At 44.5% G+C, this 18,631-nt stretch overlaps 1 protein-coding gene across 1 annotated transcript; it reads right to left on the bottom strand.

Moving 5' to 3' along the window:
• Positions 1-701: 701 nt before the first annotated feature.
• Positions 702-16,200, bottom strand: CUNH20orf85 (chromosome unknown C20orf85 homolog). The gene is made up of 4 exons (XM_040248659.1): positions 16,123-16,200; positions 8,444-8,525; positions 6,940-7,041; positions 702-1,104 (listed from the first exon to the last, which is right to left on the bottom strand). The coding sequence occupies exons 1-4, from the start codon at positions 16,188-16,190 to the stop codon at positions 943-945; spliced, it is 414 nt and encodes a 137-aa protein (XP_040104593.1). The 5' UTR covers positions 16,191-16,200; the 3' UTR covers positions 702-942.
• Between the last annotated feature and the right edge of the window lie 2,431 nt (positions 16,201-18,631).

The following is an 18,631-nucleotide window of genomic DNA, read 5'->3' as shown; positions in this document are numbered from 1 at the left end:
CACCTCAGGGCTGAAGGAGACACCATCCTTTGCTACTCAGAAATGAAATACAAACCCGCCTCCACAGGCCACGTGCAAACTCTCCCCTCTCCGGCTCCCTGGGGTCCAGCTAGTGGGGCCCAAGGGCCTGCTGGTTGCTCCTCATGGTCCTCTTGCACCAACTGGATGTCCCACTCCCCACGTCCACCCCCATTCGTAGGAACTGGAGCAAAGCCTCAGAGACAGGCAGAGAACTCAAATGCTGACCACAGGGTGGATGTCAAAGGCCCCCAGGGGAAGGACAATGGCCAGCTCAGCTGCTGTCTTTGCTGTAGTGGGAGGGTGGGTGGTTGGGTGGGGTGCGGACCAAGTCAGGATGAGGTTTCTAGGGAGCACTGGGAAACCCATCCTTCCTGGAAATCTGTGCTCACTGCTAATTTTGTGCTTGTTTCTGCTTTAAAGCTGTTCATATATTGCCGATATCCTGGGGAATGACTGTGGAGGGGTCCTCAGAGCACATTATTCCTCCTGAAAAGCAGGCCCAGGGGTGCTGGGGTACAGAAACACCTGGCCAACCACCTCATCTTAACAAGGATGGTGAGAAAGGGGATGGAAGGCGACAATAAGGGTTTAGACAAATATTTAAAAATGAGATCACATTGTGTCTTTTAAAGCTATCTCTAAAATTTCCCAAGGTATGAAAAAATATTCAGAGAGTCTATTTTGCCTTATTCATTGCATTAGCCAGGAATGAATGCATTACAAGAATGTTCCAGAAAGGAAGAACTGATGAAAACATCTAAAGGCTGTTTTGTGTTCTTTGCAACAACATCCCATGAACATGTGTCGGGGGGGAACCTCCATTCTCAGGGGGAGGCCTGGAGCTTGTCCTTTCCTGGGCACGGGCACTGGGGCTGGCGGTCTGCCCTTCCTTGCCCCAGGGGCCAGGGTTTCCATCTGGACTCAGTGTATGCCTTGTTTCGGCCAGTTTAGCTCCTTGGCATACGCCCCTTTGCAGCTTCTGATCTCATAGTCGTGCTCCAGACACTTGTTCAGGCCCGGCACCCCGGACCGCCAGCCGATGAAGCCCTGCGTTGTCTTTGGGACTAGTGGGGAGGGCAGCACCTGCAATAGAAAGACAGAGGGTGAGTTGCCTTGGGCCACAGCCACAGGAGGTGTGTCTCCAGAGGCATCAGGATCGGCGTGTAAGACCTGGTGTGGAAAAGACAGAAAGAACCCTGGTACAGGCCACCAACAGACACATCGGTCAATGGAATAGAATAGAGAGCCCAGAAATGAACTTGCACTTCTATGAGCCCTTAATCCACCTGAAAGGAGGCAGGATATATAATGGGGAAAAGACATCCTCTGGGATACGTGGTGTTGGGAAAACTGGACAGCTACTCGATGGCTCAATGGGTAAAGAATCTGCCTGCAATGGAGAAGACACAAGAGACACAGGTTTGATCCTTGGGTGGGGAAGATCCCCTGGAGGAGGAAATAGCAACCCACACTTCAGTATTCTTGCCTGGGTAATCCCATGGACAGAGGAGCCAGGCGGGCTATAGTCCGGGGTCACAAGAGTCGGACATGACTTGGTGGCGAAACAACAGCAACATGTGAAAGAAGCAAACTGGTCCACTTCTCACATCATGCACAGAAATGAACTCAGATGGATTAAGGACTTAAAGCTAAGATCTGAAATCATAAACCTTCTAGAAGAAAACCTTGGCAGCACACTTTTTGATGTTGGTCTTAGCAATAATTTTTTGGATATGTCTCCTAAGGCAAAGGAAACATAACCAAGTGGGTACTACATCAAACTAAATGGAAACTATCAATAGGACAAAAAGGCCGCCTACTGAACGGGGGAAGATATTTGCAAACGTATCCAATTAAGGGTTAATATTCAAATGTACAAAGAACTCATATAACTCAGCATCACAGAAACAAACAACTTGATTGAAAGGTAGGCAGAGCACCCGAGTAGACATTTTCCCAAGGAAGATATACAGGTAGTTAATAGTCACACAAAAATGTTCAGTGTCACTAAACATCACACCTGTCAGAGTGGACAACAAGTAACGTGTTGGCAATGATGTGGAGGAAAGGGAACCCTTGCGCACCGTTGGTGGGATGTAAACTGGTGCAGTTACTGTGGAAAACAGTTTGTTAGAAAAGTAAAAATAGATCTAACAATTCCACCCCTGGATATTTATCTAAAGTAAATGAAAGCACTAATTCAAAAAGATATAGGCAACTCTATGTTAATTGAACATTGAACATAAAGAAGGCTGAGCACCAAAATGTTGATGTTTTTGAACTGTGATGTTGGAGAAGACTCTTAAGAGTCCCTTGGACTGCAAGGAGGTCAAACCAGTCAATCCTAAAGGAAATCAACCCTGAATATTCATTGGAAGGACTGATGCTGAAGCTGAAGCTGAAGCTCCAATCCTTTGGCCACCTGAAGCGAAGAGCCGATCCATTGGAAAAGACCCTGATGCTGGGAAAGATTGAGGGCAGGAGGAGAAGGGGATGACAGAGGATGAGATGGTTGGATGGCATCACCAACTCAATGGACATGAGTTTGAGTAAACTCTGGGATATAGTGGAGGACAGAGGAGCCTGGTGTGCTGCAGTTCATGGGGTCACAAAGAGTTGGACATGACTTAATGACTAAACAACAATAAATGTTAACTGAACCATTATTTACAATAGCCAAGGTAAGGAAGCAATCTAAATGCCCATCAATAGATGAATGAGTAAAGATGTGGTCTGTACACACAACGGGATATTACTCAGCAATAAAATTAACGAAATCTTCCCACTGGTGACAACATAGGTGGGCCTAGAAAAATTCTTAGCAGTGAAATGTCAGACGGAGAAAGACAAATACTGCATGATTTCACTTACATATGGATTCTTCAAAAACAAATGAACAATAGAAACAGAACCACAGAAGCAGAGAACACACAGGTAGTTGCCAGAGGGGAGGTGGAGGAGGAGAGAAATAGGTGGAGATTAAGAGGTACAGACTTCCAGCTACAAAATAAATGAGTCACGGTAGGAAACATACAGTGTGGGGAATATAGTCGGTAATTATGTAATATCTTTCTATGGTGACAGATCATAACTAGACTTGTGATCATTTTGAAATGTTTAGAAACACTGAATCACTATGCTGTATAACAGAAACTAACAGTGTTGTAGGTCAATTATCTTCTAAAACAAACTCATAGGAAGAGATCAGTTTTGAGGCTACCAGAGGAAAGGCTGGAGAGGCGGGGGACAGGATGAAGGTGGTCAAAAGGTACAATCATCGAGTTATAAGATAACAAATACTAGGGATGTAATGTACAACACGATAAATATAATGAATGCTGCTCTATGTTATATACAAAAACAGTTACGATTAAGAGAATAAATCCTAAGAATTCTCATCACAAGGAGGAATGTTTTTATAGTTCTTAAATTTTGTATCTGTATGAGATGATGGATCTTCACTAATCCTAGTGTGATAATCATTTCATGATGTATGTAAGTCAACTTCTGATGCTGTGTATTTTCTACTTACTCAGTAATGTATGTCAATTATAGCTCAATAAAACGAAGAAAAAAAAATCAGAAAAGACAGAAAGAAGAGCCAGCGCCCCTAAGTAAGCTTCACTGAATGTAAGTACGCGCCAACCCGCTGGACTCAGAGATCACATGTTCCCTGAAAGTAATGATCGATCATCAAACATGTCTTTTTATCTCATAACGTTTAACATATTTAATTCATAACCTCCAGTAAAATAACTAAAAGAGCAAAAAAGAGAAACAAAAGCAAGGTGCAGATATATAGAATATTATAGTCCATAGTTGTTGTTTAGTTGCTAAGTCGTGTCTGACTCTTTGTGACTCCATGGACTGTAACCCGCCATCCTCTGTCCATAGGATTCTCCAGGCAAGAATACTGGAGTGGGTTGCCATTTCCTTCTCCAGGGGAGATTCCTGACCCAGGGATCAAACCTGTATCTCCTGTGTCTCCTGCGTTGGCAGGCAGGTTCACTACCACTGAGGAACCAGGCAAGCCACAGTTTACAGTGCCCTTTATAAAATATGTGGCAATATTGTCAGATGGTAGCCTGGCAGTTATAGACCTTCCAGGTTTGATTAGAAGGCTTTATGATACGTGTGTAAACACACACACACACACACATTGACACACACACCAAACCATACATACCACAGGAGTGAAAAAAAAAATTGATTTTAATTAAAAACCAAAAAGGAAATGGGATTCTATCTGAAATGAAAAAACACACTTTCATTTGTCAATTCCTTGAAATTTGAAAAATTTTTGGAAAATGAGGGTGAATGCTTATGTGAGGTTTGCCTTTCTATTTGAAATAACCTTCTGTTCTGCTCTTATGGGGGGATTTGAACCAAGACAGCAGTGAGGAATATTCGTTCAAGCAGAAGAACTGAGATGAAGAGGTTTAATATGCTTGGGGTTATGAGTTCACACTTAGCTCAAAGGATCTTTGAATGAGGTGGTGGCGAGGGGACAGTCCTGGTGGGCCAGCTGCCACTGGTGGATGAAGCCCCTTAACATATGTTCTTGATGAACTATTAACATTAATCTCCTGAGAGGCCCCATGCAGGGAGGGTCATGAACAGATGCTGGCGGGGCCAGTTTGCTCTAGCCAGCAAGTTCTCCACAATGCTAGTCCAGACTGGCTGTCAGGCACACAGACTAGCTTTCAAGTCCAGCTTGTAAGAGAAATGCAGTCAGAATCCACCCTGGGAGCTTACACTTCACCCATCAGATTGGCAAAGAGATGAAGATACCACCGTCAACATGGGTCTAGAGGGAAAATCTGTGAAGGGCAACATTACCACTATCTATGAAAAAGGAAAATGCAAACATGCTTTAACCTGACAATCCACCCCTCAGCATTTATCCTAAGACATCCTAATACCTGCACGTGCACGTACCAAGATTATTGTGGGAGACTGACTGCAGCCCTGTGTGCCTGGACACAGCCCACATGTCCATCCCCCGAAGACCCATTCAGTCACAGCCCCTCCACACCATGGAAAACTATGCAACAATGTAAAAGATGGAGGCAGCTGTGTGTTCTGAGACGGGGTGACTTGGAAGATAAACTGCTAAGAGAAAAACAGTGTATACAATGTGTAAAATGTGGTATAAATTGTGTATATTAGCTGCTCAGTTGTGTCCGACTCTTTGTGACCCCTTGAACTAGAGCCACCAGGCTCTTCCGTCGATGGGATTTCCCAGGCAAGATTACTGGAGTGGATAGCCATTCCCTTCTCCACGGGATCTTCCTGACCCAGGGATTGAAACTGGGTCTCCTGCATTGCAGGCAGATTCGTTACCAGCTGAGCCACCAGGGAAGCCTGTCCAGGGTTAAGGGAAGTGTTATATAAATTATGGTCGATCCGTACAATTAAGAAAAATGCAGTCATTAACATATTAATGATCCAGAATGCTATTGGGTAACTGCATGGAAAGATAAATAGGATATATTGTTGAATGAAAAAAGATTACAAAGCAGTCTGTGGAATTTTATTTTAAAATATGTATATATGCATGTGTGTATGAGTTTGTGTGTGTGTGTGTTTGTGTGTGTGTGTGTTGAAGGAGTAGCTGAGGATAGCACTTAAGAGCAGGGCTCTGAAATCAGACACACTTGACCTTGGAAAAGTTGTTCAGTCTTTGTCAGCTTCGGTTTCCTCATCTGCAAAATGGGTTTGATGGCAATTATATCCATTCTCCAGGGATGTTGTGGAAATAAGATAACCATGTAAAGCACTCAGTATGGGGAGCAACTAAAGGGCAATAATAAAAGAATATGAGCTAGCATTTATTGGTGGTACATGGAGGTGTAGAAGGCATATGGAAGAACTCCCCAAAATGTTAACCTTGGGTCAGTGTATATATATGGATATTTTAATTTATGATTTATACTTTGCTGCATTTCTAGAAAAATAAATATAATAATATACAATAATATATAATAATAAATATATAATCAGCAGAGGAACCCTCTCAATATCTCAGTGGAATGCATTCTTTCACTCATTCAGCTAATAGGTTGTACCCACTGAGCGCCTAACTCAAACAAGGTGGCCATCCCATCTGACCCTGAGGGTGTCAGAGAAAGAAAACCCAGAATCGAACTCACCCATCCCTGGCCTCCTTCATCCTGAGTTTTCATCCCCCCTCCCCACATCGGGACATGGAAGTGCCTGCTCCATAGCTGGATGGAGAGCAGAACCCAGGATTAAAGTAACAGAGAAGGCATGAGAAGGGCTTTCCTGGTGGCTCAGACCATAAAAATCTGCCTGCAAGGCAGGAGACTTGGGTTCGATCCCTGGGTTGGGAAGATCCCCTGAAGGAGGTAATGGGTACCCTCTCCAGTATTCTTGACTGGAGAATCTTACGCACAGAGGAGCTTGGTGGGCTACAGTTCATGGGGTCACAAAGAGTCAGACACGATTAAGCCACTAACACTTTCACTTTTCCCATGAGAGACGACCAGGGATATACAGAGCTCAGCAACTTCTAGAGGCATCTATCCCACGTCCACATCTGCTGGTCTTTGGTGGGAATACCATCTATGTCTTCTCCCCTCTGGATGACCCAGTCACTCACTCAGTAACAAGAGTGACATTTTAAGAAGGCAATTCTCAATATTCGGCGGCCCTGCTTCCCTCTGCAAATCAGGCTCAGATCCCAGTTCCTTCCTCTGGACTCCAAGGTCCTGCACATATAGGGACCAATAACCTGCTGTGTCTCCCATGTGTGGGCTTAGGAAGGACTGGAAACCCATGTCCCTGTGGCCCGGGCACTGCTGTGCCCAAGGCTTAGCCTACCTGAAGCAACACCGTTTCCGGTGGGGTGGAGATTTCTTACTTAGGAAAACAAGTACTTAAAAAGACTTTGCGAACCTTGATGTATTTCTCCACTGGGGTCACCGGCCGGATGCGGAACCACTCAGGAAGCTCGATTTTGGGCTTTGGGGTGGCTGGTTCTTCTTCACCCTTGATCAGCTGAAACACAATCCCCAGAGGCAGGGCCCCACAGGTTGAGACCTTGGGAGCTTTCTTTCACAGTCCCCCCAGAACAAGACTCTTCATAGGTGACAAAGCCGGGACTCAGGTCAGTGTTAGAGAGGGGCAGAGTGGGGATGTGCAGGCAGCCCAGCTCAGGCCCAGGTTCTCACAGACTGCCCATTTACTGCCCTGCCCTTGATGTGAGAACATGTTACAGGTTATGGACTCAAACTAAAAACCTGCCAGCAAGGCTCAGGACCAATCTCTTAAACTATGAGGACAGCCCCCAACCCCCCCACTTTTAAGTTTTAAAGCAATTTTGAACTCTTCAAAATCCTGATTTAATTACACATGAAGACTATTAATACAGATTCTTTTATGCATATCATATTAATAAGGACTCATTTTATGCATAAAATTTCAAATTGTGTAACTCTCCAAGTATTAAGAAAGCTCATTAAGAATGGCATAATTTCAGAGCCAGTGGGACAGGGTGAATTACAAAGGGGGTTTATACTGTCTAGAATCAAGTACGTTTTGAATTATGCGGCCCTTGAGTGATTCTGCCTCCCTCTAGAGAAATGTGGTTTCCTCATGTTGTGTCCTAGGGATCTCGTGGAAGGTTGCAAACCGCTGGCCACCATCCTGGTGAAGCCCACACAAGCCCACATATATGTGGGTCTTTATATGGTGTTTTATAAATGGAGCCACTATTCTAGACTCAGACATTTTCATTAAAGCATCTGAATTTCCAGACTCTCTTGAACGATAAGAAAATGCAGCTGAGTCTGTCTTTCCTGGGAGCCCTCAGCAGGGCTGATGATGGTGCCTCTGGCTGGGGTCAGAGGTCTCTGCTGATGTCCCCAGTACTCCCTATTTATTATCTCTGGTCCTTTCCCTCATTTCTGGTGTAGGAAATACCAAGAGTTATTTTCCTAACAATCCTGCAGATGCTTACTTGGCCTCTCCTGTCTTTCCCTCTGAACCTCACAGTCACTCAACAAGGCAGTGAAGATTATCACCCCATTTTACAGATGGCAAGTCCAAGGCTGAGTAGCCCTGGAATCAACCAGACGAGCATCTCCTTTTGGTGCCTTTCTTAGCTGTGTGAATTTGTACTTTTTTGAGCTCAAATTCCTCATATGTAAAATGGGCCTCAAATAGCATCCTTCTCTGCACAGGGGTTGTCTTATGAACTCAACAAGCTGGTTCTGATGAAGCACCTAGAATGTGCCTGGCATATAGTAAAAGCTCAATAAATTTGTAAATCAAAGGAACTTTCAGGTGTCAGCCATGTTCATCTATAACATGCTCTATAAATTTATTCCTTTGAATTAAACACTTCATAACCATTTATTCTTGAGTCTATAACTTCCAGGGTCATCAACTTTACATTTACCTCCTCGAAGGGTGTTGATAAAAATCCCCAGTTCTGGGGCCAGTTTTGCCGTGCTTCGTTTTCAGCCTTCAGGCGATATTTCCTGGAAAAAAAAAAAAAAGTTCTTAAGTGATGTACAACATTTGAAAAGGGTTGACATAGCAAACCCTAACAGGTGCCCTGGGGAGAATTTGACCTTCACTGATGCACCTGGACTGAGTGATGATTCTAAGACAGGGAGAGAGTGGGAGGCCCTGTCGCTGGCGCATTGTCATTCATGAAAGGGAGACACGTGTCTTAGAACCAGAGATGCTGGTCGGATGGTACATCAAGGACCAGGCAAGACTGGGGCTGCCTCTGCCCTAGGGGTCATCTTGATACTGGATCCCTTATTTTAGGGGCCCTTGGACCTAAAATAATGGGGGAGTGTTAAATCATGATGGAGGTACAAGTAAAGTTCTTTTGTTTTCAGAGCAAGAACCAGGGCAGCGTGAGGTACTAGGGTGCAAAATTTAAGGAGGCATCCATTCCCAGTTCCTGCAAGGGCAGGGCCAGAACCTGCATGACCTTGACATGGAGCCCTCCTTAAACACTACACCCCAGGCCCCTCGTTTGTTCCACCCTAATCCTGGCCCTGCTTTTGCTGCACACGTAATATAATTTATACATAACTACTCATGAGCTGAGGTGAGTTTCAGTTGAAGTACAGGTGTGTCTTTTGCAAAAAAAAACTGATTAGACATTTATTCATTTTGATTTTCAAGTTTCCTTTCCTATTTTGGAGCCAGTGTCTGCACCCCAAGCCCCCTCTAATGTCTCAACAGTTTCTGAGGCCCAGGCGATTTCCCCGGGGGCTGAGCACCTAAATCAGTTAAACCACTCAGTCGTGTCCGACTCTTTGCAACCCCATGGACTGCAGCACAGCAGGCTTCCCTGTCCATCACCAACAACCAGAGCTTGCTCAAACTCATGTCCATCGAGTTAGTGACGCCGTCCAACCATCTCATCCTCTGTCGTCCCCTTCTCCCCCCACCTTCAGTCTTTCCCTGCATCAGGGTCTTTCCTAACGAGTCTGTTCTTCCCATCAGTGGCTAAAGTATTGGAGTTTCAGCTTCAGCATCAGTCCTTCCAAGGAATATTCAGGACTGATTTCCTTTAGGATTGACTGGTTTGATCTCCTTGCAGTCCAAGGGACTCTCAAGAGTCTTCTCCAACACCACTGTTCAAAAGCATCAGTTCTTCAGTGCTCAGCTTTCTCTATGGTCCGACTCTCACAATCATACATGACTACTGGAAAAACCATAGCTTTGACTAGATGGACCTTTGTTGGCAAAGTAATGTTTCTGTTTTTCAATATGCTGTCTGGGTTGGCCATAGCTTTTCTTCCAAGGAGCAAGCGTCTTTTAATTTCATGGCTGCAGTCACCATCTGCAGTGATTTTGGAGCCTCCCCCCCAAATAAAGTCTGATCTCACTGTTTCCATTGTTTCCCCATCTATTTGCCATGAAGTGATGGGACTGGATGTCATGATCTTAGTTTTCTGAATGTTGAGTTTTAAGCCAACTTTTTCACTCTCCTCTTTCACTTTCATCAAGAGGCTCTTTAGTTCTTCTTTGCTTTCCGCCATAAAAGTGGTGTCATCTGAATATCTGAGGTTATTGATATTTATCCCAGCTATCTTGCTTCCAGCTTGTGCTTCATCCAGCCCAGCATTTCGCATGATGTACTCTGCATATATGTTAAATAAGCAGGGTGACAATATACAGCCTTGGCATACTCCTTTCCCAATTTGGAACCAGTCTGTCATTCCATGTCGAATTCTAATTGTTGCTTCTTGACCTGCATACAGATTTCTCAGGAAGGCAGGTCAGGTGGTCTGGTATTCCCATCTCTTTCAGAATTTTCCACAGTTTGTTGTGATCCACACAGTCAAAGGCTTTTGCATAGTCAATAAAACAGAAGTAGATGTTTTTCAGGAACTCTCTTCCTTTTTTGATGATCCAACGGATGTTGGCAATTTGATCTCTGGATCCTCTGCCTTTTCTAAATCCAGCTTGAAAATCTGAAAGTTCATGGTTCATGTACTGTTGAAGCCTGGCTTGGAGAATTTTGAGCATTACTTTGCTAACGTATGAGATGAGTGCAATTGTTCAGTGGTTTGAACATTCTTTGGCACTGCCTTTCTTTGGTATTGGAATGAAAACTGACCTTTTCCAGTCCTGTGACCACTGCTGAGTTTTCCAAAATTGCTGGCATATTGAGTGGAGCACTGTCACAGCATCATCTTTCAGGATTTGAAATAGCTCAACTGGAATTCTATCCTGTCCACTAGCTTTGTTCATAGTGATGCTTCCTAAGGCCCACTTGACTTTGCATTCCAGGATGTCTGGCTCTAGGTGAGTGATCACACCATCATGGCTATCTGGGTCATGAAGATCTTTTTTGTACAGTTCTTCTGTGTATTCTTGCCACCTCTTCTTAATATCTTCTGCTTCTGTTAGGTCCATACCATTTCTGTCCTTTATTGTGCCCATCTTTGTGTGAAATGTTCCCTTGGTATCTCTAATTTTCTTCAAGAGATCTCTAGTCTTTCCTATTCTATTGCTTTTCTTTATTTCTTTGCATTGATCACTGAGGAAGGCTTTATCTCTCCTGCTGTTCTTTGGAACTCTGCATTCAAATGGGTTTATCTTTCCTTTTCTCCTTTGCCTTTCACTTCTCTTCTTTCCTCAGCTGTTTGTAAGGCCTCCTCAGACAACCATGCAGCCTTTCTGCATTTCTTTTTCTTGGAGATGGTCTTATCACTGCCTCCTGTACAATGTCATGAACCTCTGTCCACAGTTTTTCAGGTACTCTGTCTATCAGATACAATCCCTTGAATCTAGTTGTCACTTCCACTGTATAATCGTAAGGGATTTGATTTAGGTCATGGTAAAGCATCTGTCTACAATGCAGGACACCTGGGTTTGATCCCTGGGTTGGGAAGATTCTGTGGAGAAGGAAATGGCAACCCACTCCAGTACTCTTGCTTAGAAAATCCCATGGATGGAGGAGCCTGGTGTCCATGGGGTCACAAAGAGTTGGACACGACTGAGTGACTTCACTTTCACTTTCTTTTCATACCTGAATGGTCTAGTGGTTTTCCCTACTTTCTTCAATTTAAGCCAGAATTTGGCAATAAGGAGTTCATGATCTGAGCCACAGTCTGTTCTGGATCTTGTTTTTGCTGACTGTATAGAGCTTCTCCTTTGGCTGCAAAGAATATAATCTATCCGATTTTGGTATTGACCATCTGGTGATGTCCATGTGTAGAGTCTTCTCTTATGTTGTTGGAAGAGGGTGTTTGCTATGACCAGTGAATTCTCTTAGCAAAAATTCTTTGTTAGCCTTTGCCCTGCTTCATTTTGTACTCCAAGGCTAAATTTGCCTGTTACTCCAGGTATCTCTTGATTTCCTATTTTTGCATTTCAGTCCCCTATAACGAAAAGGACATCTTTTTTGGAGGAGTATGGCCCTGCCCATCAGAACAAGACCCAGTTTTCCCTACAGTCAGTCTCTCCCATCAGGAAACTTCCATAAGCCTCTTATCCTTATCCCTCAGAGGGAAGACAGAATGAAAACCACAATCACAGAAAACTAACCAAACTGATCACATGGACCACAGCTTTGTCTAACTCAATAAAACTATGAGCCATGCCATGTAGAGGCATCCAAGATGGATGGGTCATGGTGGAGAGTTCTGATAAAATGTGGTCCACTGGAGAAGGGAATGGCAAACCACTTCAGTATTCTTGAGAACCCCATGAACAGTATGAAAAGGCAAAAAGATAGGACACTGAAAGATGAACTCCCCAGGTCAGTAGGTGCCCAATGTGATACTGGAGAAGAGTGGAGAAATAACTCCAGAAAGAATGAAGAGACGGAGCCAAAACAAAAACAACACCCAGTTATGAATGTGACTGGTGATGGAAGTAAAGTCCAATGCTGTAAAGAACCTGGAATGTTAGGTCCATGAATCAAGGTAAATCAGAAGTGGTCAAACAGGAGATGGCAAGAGTGAACATTGACATTTTAGGAATCAGTGAGCACCTAAAGCTGAGTCTTTATTTCCAAAGAAAGTGTAACATGAGACAAAAATATGAGCCATATATGTACTTAAAATGTTCTAGAGCCACATTTTTTAAAAAAAGCAATAATAAACAGATAAATTTAATTCTGGTGTCACTTTTTAGGGGCATGAAGTTTTTGAAATCTAGTGTTTTATATTTATAGCTCATTCCAATTTGGAATAGTTACCTATCCAGTGCTCAATAGCCACTGTGACATGGGACAGAACAGTCTAAGGGTTTAACTGGCTCTGTTCACCAAGGAGGGGCCCTCTGATTTGGGTCTTGAAGGACAGTAAGAGTTTGTTTGGTGGGGGAAGAGAGAAAAAGGCATTCTAAGCAGAGGAAACAGACCCTGCTATGGTAGTATAATATTCCTACTGTGGGTACTTGGATAAAAATAAAGATTAAAAAAAATAATAGCATGTATTTATTGCAAATAATACTGGCTTTCCATTTTCAAGAGTGATATAAAGTTTTCTGTAAAAAACTGGAAATAGAACTGCCTTATGACCCAGCAATCTCACTACTGGGCATACACACCGAGGACACCAGAATTCAAAGAGACACGTGAACCCCAGTGTTCATCGCAGCACTGTTTATAATAGCTAGGACATGGAAGCAACCTAGATGTCCATCAGCAGATGAATGGCTAAGAAATCTGTGGTACATATACACAATGGAGTATTACTCAGCCATTAAAAAGAATACATTTGAATCAGTTCTAACGAGGTGGATGAAACTGGAGCCGATTATACAGAGTGAAGTAAGCCAGAAAGAAAAACACCAATACAGTATACTAACGCATATATATATATGGAATTAAGAAAGATGGTAATGATAACCCTGTATGTGAGACAGCAAAAGAGACATAGATGTATAGAACAGTCTTTTGGACTCTGTGGGAGAGGGAGAGGGTGGGATGATTTGGGAGAATGGCATTGAAACATGTATAATATCATATATGAAATGAATTGCCAGTCCAGGTTCGATGCATGATACAGGATGCTTGGGGCTAGTGCACTGGGATGACCCAGAGGGATGGTATGGGGAGGGAGGTGGGAGGGGGGGTTCAGGATGAAGAACACGTGTACACCCGTGGTGGATTCATGTTGATGTATGGCAAAACCAATATAATATTGTAAAGTGATTAGCCTCCAATTAAAATAAATAAATTTATATTCAAAAAAAAGAAAAAAGTTTTCTATAAAAAAAGTTCATTAGGTCAAATGAAGCTAATTTAAAGAAAAATATGAAGTGACTATTACAAGATTTTCAAGGAAATGGTAAAAGTCTTAAGAGATGAAAATAGGATAACTGACATTTAAGAGGTTAGCAATGATGGTTTGTTGTTGCTAAATATCCCCTGGTGAAGGGAAATGACTACCCAGTCAAGTATTCTTGCCTGGAGGATTCTGTGGACAGAGGAGCCTGGCAGATTACAGTTCATGAGGTTGCAACGAGTCGGACAGTACTGAGTGACTAACACTGCATTTACTTACTTGTATCTAAATTAGTAATTTTCCATATTGGTTAAAACTTCAAAGAGATGGGATATTACCTAGGAATGGGACAGAAAGGCAAATAGAAACATCCATTATAAATGTTTACTGAATATGAATCTTTTAGAAAATGGATTTAATTCTTTAAAACTTCTTGTTAAAAAACCAGGATAAGCAAGAGTAAATGTAAAGTGCTCTCTTTTGAACTGAACAAATACTCAGTTCAGTTCAGTCTCTCAGTTGTGTCCAACTCTTTGCAACTCCATGAATCGCAGCACGCCAGGCCTCCCTGTCCATCACCAACTCCTGGAGTTCACCCAAACTCATGTGCATTGAGTCAGTGATGCCATCCAGCCATCTCATCCTCTGTCATCTCCTTCTCCTCCTGCCCCAATCCCTCCCAGCATCAGGGTCTTTTCCAACGAGTCAACTCTTCACATGAGGTGCCCAAAGTATTGGAGTTTCAGCCTCAGCATCAGTCCTTCCAGTGAACACCCAGGACTGATCTCCTTTAGGATGGACTGGTTGGATCTCCTTGCAGTCCAAGGGACTCTCAAGAGTCTTCTCCAACACCACAGTTCAAAAGCATCAATTCTTCGGTGCTCAGCTTTCTTCACAGTCCAACTCTCGCATCCATACATGACCACTGGAAAAACCATAGCCTTGACTAGATGGACATTTGTTGGCAAAGTAATGTCTCTGCTTTTTAATATGCTGTCTAGGTTGGTCATAACTTTCCTTCCAAGGAGTAAGCGTCTTTTAATTTCATGGCTGCAATAGCCATCTGCAGTGATTTTGGAGTCCAGAAAAATAAAGTCAGTCACTGTTTCCACTGTTTCCCCATCTATCTGCCATGAAGTGATGGGACCGGATGCCATGATCTTAGTTTTCTGAGCGTTGAGCTTTAAGTCAACTTTTTCACTCTCCTCTTTCACTTTCATCAAGAGGCTCTTTAGTTCTTCTTCACATTCTGCCATAAGGATGGTGTCATCTGCATATCTGAGGCTATTGATATTTCTCCCGGCAATCTTGATTCCAGCTTGTGCTTCCTCTAGCCCAGTGTTTCTCATGATGTACTCTGCATATAAGTTAAATAATCCCAGTGACAATATACAGCCTTGACGTACTCCTTTTCCTATTTGGAACCAGTTTGTTGTTCCATGTCCAGTTCTAACTGTTGTTTCCTGACCTGCATACAGATTTCTCAAGAGGCAGGTCAGGTGGTCTGGTATTCCCATCTCTTTCAGAATTTTCCACAGTTTATTGTGATCCACACAGTCAAAGGCTTTGGCATAGTCAATAAAGCAGAAATAGATGTTTTTCTGGAACTCTCTTGCTTTTTCCATGATTCAGTGGATGTTGGCAATTTGATCTCTGGTTCCTCTGCCTTTTCTAAAACCAGGACAAAGCTATTGAAGGTGATGGAATTCCAGTTGAGCTATTTCCAGTCCTGAAAGATGATGCTGTGAAAGTGCTGCACTCAATATGCCAGCAAATTTGGAAAACTCAGCAGAGGCCACAGGACTGGAAAAGGTCAGTTTTCATTCCAATACCAAAGAAAGGCAATGCCAAAGAATGCTCAAACTACTGCACAATTGCACTCATCTCACACGCTAGTAATGCTCAAAATTCTCCAAGCCAGGCTTCAGCAATATGTGAATGGTGATCTTCCAGACTTTCAAGCTGGTTTTAGAAAAGGCAGAGGAACCAGAGATCAAATTGCCAACATCCGCTGGATCATCAAAAAAGCAAGAGAGTTCCAGAACAAATATTACGATTTTTAAAAACATTGGGTAAATCTTAAAAATAAGCACTCAACCGTCGGCTCTCAACAAGCAAAACTTTGCAGAGGGCTGTAGAGCCAGATGCAAAACGTTTCACGCCTTTATGGTGCGCCAAAGAGAAGAGAAAGAGAAAGGCTCTTTCGTCAATGTCCCCTTTCCGCAAGGCATCCCCACCACCTCCAGCACACACTTCTAGAGCCCCAAAGTCGACCACTTCTAGGACTTGGTGGGAAAACTGAGGCTGCCAGGTGTGCACACTTTGGGTGGGAACAGCCCAGCCCACTGGGTTACTGAGTCCCCGACGTTACCAGATCTCATCCTGGGCCACGAGGTTCATGCGCTCGGCCGCAGCCATGCTGATCGGTTTCTGCGCCATGGGGCCTGGGGTCTTGGCACGCCCCCGCGCGCTCAGGCCTCGGGCTCAGCGTCTCAAGTCTCCTGGGAGACCGGTTGCTGAGCAACGAGGGACGCGGAGGCAGAGCCAGGGCCGCACCTGGAGAGATTGGGGCAGCCGGGCTCTCCTCTCCAGGCGTCAGGGCTCCTACTGACAACCTCGGTCCACAGTCAAGGTCTTCGCGCGCCTCCCTGCCTACCAGCTTTGTCCGGGGCTGCCACTACCCTTCTCGTCTGTGGAAAACCTTGGGTAAACCTCACGACCTTACACTCCCTCCTCCTTTTAGACCTGTCACGCAAGTATACTCGCCAGGTGTACCGAGCCTATGCGTACGGAGCTTAATGGATTCCGTCATAGAGACTCCTGTAACCACCGCCTAGGTCACCCCAGCCCACCTCTTTTGTCGACTTCTCTTAGCATCCCGTTGTCGTTTTTCTCTGGCTTCCTTGTTCCAGTGTTACGTTTGAGAGGTTCATCCTTATTGCCGCGGGCACCCAGGGTGTGGTCACTTCCATGCGGACGGCACTGGGGCCAATCTCTGGGGCCTCCACGAAAGTGCTTCTGTGAATTTCAGCTCAGGTGGCTTTTGGCTATACACGCATGTGGCCATACATGCATTTCTTTGGCATCCACTCTTTATAATTATCTCCAAACGCAGCTCCAAGATAATACTGCCTTCTGACCCCACACTCCAACCTCTCTTTCATGCCCAGCACCACTAATCCCTCATCCCTGGGATGCTCATGGGGTGTTTGTTGACTGACCTATTGATTTCCCTGCCCTAGCGTCCATCCCACCATGTTGTCATTGGCCTGGGACTGAAAATGTGTCTAAAACAACAGAACATGCATCCACTTCTTAGGGCAAGGGAAGGTTCCTCTGCTTGAGCAGCTGCAGGGTACACAGGTGTCCAGAGCCTAGCGGTGCTGAGAGAAGGAGGCAGCAAGCTTTGCTGACCTATAGATCATCTCCAGATGCCTGAGAGCCTGTGAGTGCTTTCATCTCCTCACTGGAGATCGGGGCTTCTCCCTGGCAGATAAGTCTCCCTCCCTTCCTAACCCTGACCTCCTGGGGTATTCACAGATTTGAGCATTTAGCACAGTGTTTGGATGATCTATCTTCCCCTCTTGATGATGTTCCCCACAGTCAGCTGTGTGATGCTCCTCTCCGCTGCTGGAAATGCTGGGTGGAGGCCCAGAATTGGGTGGTCCCTACTGCTGCTTCAACTAAAGTACTGAGGGGACCAGGCAGGGGCTGGAATCAGAGCTGTGGGTATTCATCAGCCTGATGATTAGCACCCCATGGCCACAGCTGAGCAAGCCGGCCTGACAGGCTGGATTGCTGCAGGTGGACAGGGATGCAGGTGGGCATGGAGTTTCCTGCCTGGCCTTGTCTCTGAGGTCGCCATTCCTACGATGGGAGAGAAGGTGTCCTGAGAAGAACTGTGAATGGTGGATCCTAGGAAGAGAAGAGGATCTGTTGTATAGGGGGCAAAGTCTGCTACTCACTTGGGAAGTTTCTAAGAAGATTTTGTTACAATGATTAATTAAGAATAAATTTGTTTGCTGAATGGCTGTATGCCAGACACCAAGGGTTCATTCATTCTTCAAATGTTTGCTAAGCGCATCCACATGCCTGGGAATCCAGGAAGGAACAAGGCTGCCAAAGTCATTGCCCTCCTGGGGCTGACTTGTCTGGAGGAAAGACACACAATGAAGCAAGTGAAGATGGATCAACAAATGTAATGTCACCCCGGGCAGAGATGTGTGTTGCCAAGAAAGTTAAATCAGGGAAGGGGGCTCGAGGTGACAGGTCCAGGGAAGGGCCTATTCTAAGTGGGTGGTCAGGAAAGGCCTGTCCGAGGAAAGGATGACTGAGCACAGAACTGGGGAGGAAGGCCCCCCATGCAAAGGGGTCAGAAGACCACTTTACCCTTTTCATGGAGGACAGAGGTGCAAGACAAAGGTCCTGAGGCAGAACAAGCCCAGGGTGTTTGAAAACCACTGAGGAGGCCAGTGCAGCTGGCAGGCTCCCTGGAAATGTGGCCAGGTGCAGAAATGAGAAAACAAGCACAGTGTCTTCCAGTTTTACTAAGTAAGCACACAGATGTGAATGCAGCCACGTGAGAATGAAGCCTGATAGATGAAATACCAGTAAGAGGAGAGCACCCCAGATAAGGCAGGAAAGTACAGAGGAGGTGATGAGTGAGTGGGGTTTTGAAGGATGAATAACAGTTTGCCAATCTTGCCCATTCTCACCAGAGCCTTCTATTTGGTAGGGTTGCATGTGGAAATACACAACATAACATAATTTCATGGAACACACCTATACTATACTATATACTAAGACATTATGTATTTATTAAATATAGCTGGGCATCCATATCTTATATGACCACCCTACCCTTGGTGAGTTTCTTCACC

Source organism: Oryx dammah, unplaced genomic scaffold, assembly GCF_014754425.2.
Source record: "Oryx dammah isolate SB20612 unplaced genomic scaffold, SCBI_Odam_1.1 HiC_scaffold_10, whole genome shotgun sequence".
Classification (NCBI taxonomy): Eukaryota; Metazoa; Chordata; class Mammalia; order Artiodactyla; family Bovidae; genus Oryx; species Oryx dammah.
Note: the sequence above shows the minus strand (reverse complement) of the source record. Positions and strands in the feature narration are given on the sequence as shown.